General features: G+C 28.5%; 1 protein-coding gene across 1 annotated transcript; it reads right to left on the reverse strand.

The window, feature by feature from the left end:
- Nucleotides 1–710: 710 nt before the first annotated feature.
- LOC105641383 (caffeic acid 3-O-methyltransferase) lies at nt 711–6,225 on the reverse strand. The gene is given in 4 exon segments (NM_001308772.1): nt 711–1,205; nt 2,763–2,827; nt 3,041–3,351; nt 5,725–6,225. Coding segments are annotated over 4 exon segments (1,098 nt in total). The 5' UTR covers nt 6,144–6,225; the 3' UTR covers nt 711–902.
- Nucleotides 6,226–6,561: the final 336 nt, after the last annotated feature.

The following is a 6,561-nucleotide window of genomic DNA, read 5'->3' on the forward strand; positions in this document are numbered from 1 at the left end:
TAATTCCGGTTCAATTTGTAAAACAGTTGGTTCTAAATCAAATTTGATCCATTAAAAATATAGTTTGGTTGCGATCCGAAATAGACCAATGCCAAGGGCAAGTGCAATATATACCATATACAGGAATTACTCCTAAAATATAGCTTTATCATTGAGATAAAAAAAAATCATGAGTTATAAACTATAATTAATTTGTTTAGTAATTTATTAACTACCTCATTTGTTCCCTTTCAAAAAAAAAACAAAAAAAAGAAAGAAAAACTACCTCATTTGTTCAGAGCAGCAATTGTTTTTTTTATCAAAGCTTGAGTACGCTAAAGGCACTCACTATAATATCCTCCTTTTATTGTTTTAAACATCAAGAATTCAAAAATTTTTAGATAGTAACTTCAAATGAAACGTAATGTAATAATTGTAATATAATGTAATTAAATAGATTTTAGGATAAATATTGAGTATACAAGACAAATGTCTTATACTAGAACCTACATCTAGTATAGACTAAATTTTCCACGTATAAATTTGGACTACATATAAAATAATTTAGAGGCAACACAATAATTGGGGAACTCAAAGCAATTTAATTGAGAATATATTGTAAATATTTTGTATTTTTTTTTTCTAAAAAATCGAATACTTATATATTATTTATATCAAACTGAAGAACATCATCAATTAAAGATATATAGACAGTACTCCACTCCAATGAATCAATCATAGAAATAGATGCCCGAATTAATCATTTTATAGTTTATTTGATACAACTCGCAAGCAGCATATGATCACATTATTTACTCGTGGGAGAATTACAAACGGTGAAAAAGATATTTTCTTTGAATTTCAATTCAGAACCTCAAAAGAGTTAAAAGACAAAATAAAAAGTATATATGGTCACACCACTCTTAGGCCTTTTTGAGGAACTCCATAACATAGGTATTAAAGGCAGAACACAGTACTTGGAAGCCTTGAAACCCAGCTCCTTTAGCTAATGCCTCAAATTCCTTTTCATTTCTCTCTTTCCCACCTGGGTTGTGAGCCAACATTATGCAGTCAATGTGGATGACTGATTTTGTGGCAAGGCTGGTGTCTGGGGCTACTGGAAGAATGCATTCTGCCACAATTACTTTTCCATTTGCCGGTAACGCATTGTAACAATTCTTCAAGAATTTTAAGCAATGTTCGTCGCTCCAGTCGTGGCATATCCACTGTGGAATTAGGATATACGAGTAAGTTAAAGTAAATCAGCCTCTCGAAGATACCAGTATCACAAAAGACTCAATTCTAAACAATACAGATTAAAACATCAATTATTGAAGAAACAGTGACAGCTCTAGTTATAGTAATATTGATTATTTAGTTGGTGTTAGGAACATTTGCAATTTCAGCCTGGAGTTTTTAAGTTAGAGATAGTAATCGTGACATTCTCACAGTTATTCCATATATTTTGATATTGAAAATCAAGTTTTTGAGATTAAAATTGATCATATATATATATATATATATATATATATATATATATAACCTAATCATTAAGATTATTATATATAATTATTATTACCAAATCAAGATCAGGATATCAGGCTAATGTGTTTTATTTATATTTTTGCACTTTGTGGCTGCGATGTGTAGTATATATTGTTTCACTGTTTCAACTACTGTATGTACTGTATGTCAAATGGTTCCAAATTGCATTTTTCCACTTTTAGATATTCTAACTTAGCCGCCACAAAAGGCTCGCGTCATTTACTATCTAGTAAAAATGAATTCAAAATATATAATTCATAGTTCATTTGTAATTTTCATATTTACTATTTTGACTTAAAAAAATATGTAATTTAAGTTCCGTTTGTTTCTATAAAATAACTTGTAGGAAAATATTTTCTAAAATTTTTTGTTCTTTGGGACACTCAGTAAAATAAATCAACGAAAAATATTTTTTTAGTCAAAGGAAAATTAAGTCATTTTCTAAGGAAAATAACTTCCAATTTTCGAGAGATTAAAATATTTTCCGGATATTGAAAATCTTATAGATCCATATTTTTTTAATTTATTAATCACCGTAGTCCATCAATCACCATTTATCACCGACCACCACCACTAGCTATCACCACCATCCATCGGCGGTCATCACCACCGGCCATCACCACCGGCCACCGGCGACTTTCATAATATATATATATATATATATATATATATATATATATATATATATATATATATATATATATATATATATATATATATATATATATTTTGCATTCTTCTCATATTTAACAATAAATTTGTAAATTGTAAACTTTCTATTATTATTATTAATTTTTATGTCTTATGAAATAAAAACTTTAATATTTTTAACTAATTCTCAATATTTTTATGGGCTTTCAACTTGAATTTCATACAATTATGTTTGCAATAAATTTAAAATTGAGAATTTATTTGCTTTTATTTTATAAAGTACCTTGAAATAATAATTTTATGAAAATAAATAATAAAATAGAAGGATAGAAAGAAACCCATTGTTTTTGTCATAAAATTTTGAGCGGTTTAATTTTGTAGAATTCATTTGCAAATTCTACATATTTTAATAAAATTTAAAATTTTTCATTCCAAACACAAATTTGAATTTGCAAATAATTTTAATTTGCAAAACATTTTATGAAATTCATTTGTTCAAAACAACATTAACATTAGCGATATATATATATATATATATATATATCAAGATTAGGCATCACCAAAGAAAACTAGATTTGAGAACTTACCTTCATGAAGATGGCATCTGCTTTAGGAACACTAACAAACATATCTCCACCAACATGCTCCACACCTACAACAAACATCCAGCTCAACATCAAAATCAACAAAATCTCATAATCAATAAGCAATTTGTAATATCTAATCCACAGACAATTCCAAATATCTTAAAAAAAAAGTTGTTGTTCGCCATTGTACCCAAAACACCTGTAACTAGGAATTTGAAACGCAGATACCAAATACTAATTGAAGCGCAAAAGCATTATGAGATAACGTGAATATATACCGGGGTAAGACGGGGCATCCTGAATTACATGGGGCAGATCGAAGTTAATACCCTTTAGGGAAGGGTATTTGGAGACGATCATGTTAATCACAGCTCCAGTTCCGCCACCCACATCCACCAAAGATGTGAGGCCCTCAAAGCCTTTATAGGTTTCAAGAATTTTCTTCATGGTAATGGTGGAATGGTCAGACATTCCCTTATTGAAAACCGTATTGAATCTTGGATCTGTGCCATGGTATTCAAATGCAGTCATTCCATAGGCCTTGTTAAATGGAATTCCTCCTTCAAGAACTGCTTCTTTCAAATGATACCTACATTTAAAATTAATCCAAAATTTAGTAAAAGAAAGAACTGATTAATTATACTCTTGGTTTACTTTTTTCTCAGAAGAATATGTTGTTTTTACTTTGTGAAATGTAATAGACACAAGTATTTTTTATTTTAAAAAATATTATTAAAATTTGACCTATTCGGCTTGACATTTCCTTCATATATTAAAACCCAGTCCCGATGCCTGTGTGAATGGTGGTGGCCCTCAAGTGTCAAGCGTGGGGTCCAGCATTCTAACCCCATTAAGATTGTCGCCAAAGGTGGGACCTAGGAAGTTTGTGGTGGTGAATTTGTTGGGAAATCAAAACTACTGGAGCATGCCCTTTAAATTAAGAGATTAACTTGCCACTAGATCTATGAAAGCACCTATAAATTAAATTAATAAAAAATAAATTTTTTTTTCAAAATAAAAATATTTTTGTCCTTATACTTAAAAAAAAACAGAAATAGTTTTAAAAAATTTTTCTCTTCATTAATTTGTCTATAAATGATGTAATAGATTGAGTGTAAGTGAGTCTTATGGCGAAAATTATAATGAGATGGATGCAGTAATTATTTTTATAAAAAATAGAGAATTTTAGAGTAATTGAAAAGAACATCTCAACTGTAATTGTTAAAATATTCATTTCAAGATTCAAATCAGATTTGATTGACTATCATTTGGAGACTTTTGTGGTGAAAATTTTAATGTGAAATTCACCGATTCCACCAAACTTGTAAAAGGTAAACTTTATGGAATATATTATTGTTTGATCCAAAAATAAAATTGATGAATTTCAAAGCAATTTTTGAAATAAAATTAAATTTATCACTAATAAAAAATGATGAAATCAAGGCTCTAATGGATTTTATTAATTTATTTATTGTTTATTTTTTAACTAAATAAAAAATCCGATAAATCATAAAATATTTAAATTTCGTCAATGAAATTTCATCGGTCCAAAATAATCTTTAAAAGTCAATTGATGTATTTGTTTGATTATTATATAATATGAAACTCGTTTCCAATAAATTTAATGGATATACGGTAGGAATTAATTAAAAATTTATATACTTGAATATTTTGAAATTAAAATGAGCTATAAATTCATTCTAAAATATAATTATTAAGAAAAATATAGAAAAATGTAATAAATAAATTTCCTAATTTAAATGAAGACTATTAATATAAATAAATTTTATAATATTTTAAAATCTATATTAATATAAATAAAATATTCACTATACACATTTAAAAGTTAAATTTTAATAACAACTAAATATAATTTTATACTAAAAAGTGAATCGTATTAACCAATTAAAAAATAAAAAGCTGATATTATTATAATTATGAGAAAACATGATCCAGTTTTCTCTTGGTCTAAAGAAATATGCCAGGTTTATTGTCAAACGGCTGAAGAAGCAGATGGAAGAAATCTACCGCTGAGGGATTTTCTAAGGTGACTTGAAGTAAATTGAACTCACCAAAATTTAACAAAAAGATAGAAATTTTTTTGTTAATATTTTATAAGATATCACACTTTTATAAAATGTGATATAACTATGAGTTTTCATCTCCTCATGCTGTCCTCACCCCGTAAAAAGTAAAAATTTTTTTCCTACATAGCAAAGTGTATTTTTCGGAGATTTAATTTATATTTTCATTTTTATGAAAATTAAAATAGCTTAACATCTTTTTAGTTACAATATATTTTTATTAATATTTCGTAAAACACATCACTATTTTAAATTGATTTTTTTTTTAAAAAAAATTAATGATTAAGCATACTTTTATATAAAGTGAATTTGTTCTGAAAATTTAGATGACTTTGAACTTACTCCACATATGCAAACAAACAGGAATGGACACAACCGAATGGACGTAATGGCCGTAATGGACAGACAAACTTCTGGCACTAGTTATTGTCAAAGTATAAAAAGCAAAGAAGCTTAGAGAAGATGCAAAAAATGACAAATTAAGATATTTGGACTTTTCTTTGTTGAGTTTTTTTTTCTTCTTAAAAGTAAATAAAATTAATAAAAGAACCAAAATTGCAATAAAATTTGCTATCTTAAAATTTTTATGTAATTACTAAAAAAAAAAAAATCGTGTAAGATTCACATAATTAGTGACATTTGTTTTTAATAGTGTTCAAACCCCTAATTTCTTATATTATTAGCTAATTTGACCAAGTCTTTTTTACTTAAGAACATTTTCTTTAGAATCATGGTATGAATAAGAACATTTTCTTTTTATTTTTTGAAAAGTATAAATTTTTTTTCTCATTTTATAAAATCTTTTAATCCTAATATCAAGATGCTTTGTGGGTAATATCTTAGAGTTAAACTGAAAATAGAACAGTAGAGAATAGTACCAGCTTTCCATGAGTACTTTATCTTGGTTCATGAGGCAAAGAGGGGCAATAGAGACACCGTCCTCATTCTTGGTCAAGAATTTGCAGACAGGAGCTAGACCGTAAAGCTTCTCGACTTTCCCATCAGGAAGAGTTCTTAAAGAATAGGTAAGAATAGAGTAGCTGGCCAGCAGCCGCAATATACGGTCCAAAACGACGGGTGCGTCTGGGTTCTTGGTCGGAAGCTGAGAAGCGATGTCGTATGGAGACAAGAACGCACCAGGACCAGCTTTACCGATGATTTCAAGTAAATCGAGCTCAATGGCTGATTTTAGAACCATAGGTAATACCGAAGCACTCGCTAATTGCATAGCAAAGAGATTTGCTTCCTCATCGGATACCTGAGTTGGAGTCATCTGAGTTTCAGCTATTGAACCCATTTCCAACCTGATTTTTCTTTAATTTTCTGCTTTCTTGAGAAATAAAGTGTAGAAATTAATACCTAAGAGAAATGGTTGGAGAAGAGTAAAGGGAATAAGCTTTCGATATATGGGAATTTGGCTGCTAACTTGGGTTTATATATATGTGGAATGGATCTCAACCACTTTGATTTGGTCTTTCCACTAAAACACGAACAACCTACTACCATATAATCAATCCTTCACCAATTTTTTATTACTCTCTTATGCCGTCGAAATTGGACTTTTTTCACCGGAAGCAATTTGTGAATTACTATACTTACTAACTACACTAAGTAAATTTCCAGATAAATGGAGGAGTCACAAATGGTCTCACTTAAAATCCATTTGCCTAGACAGAATTTACCTAAAAGTAATTAATTAGACAATAACCACTAAA

The sequence above is a fragment of the Jatropha curcas genome, chromosome 5, assembly GCF_041381405.1.
Source record: "Jatropha curcas cultivar XTBG-Jc1 chromosome 5, XTBG_Jcur_1.0, whole genome shotgun sequence".
Lineage (NCBI taxonomy): Eukaryota > Viridiplantae > Streptophyta > Magnoliopsida > Malpighiales > Euphorbiaceae > Jatropha > Jatropha curcas.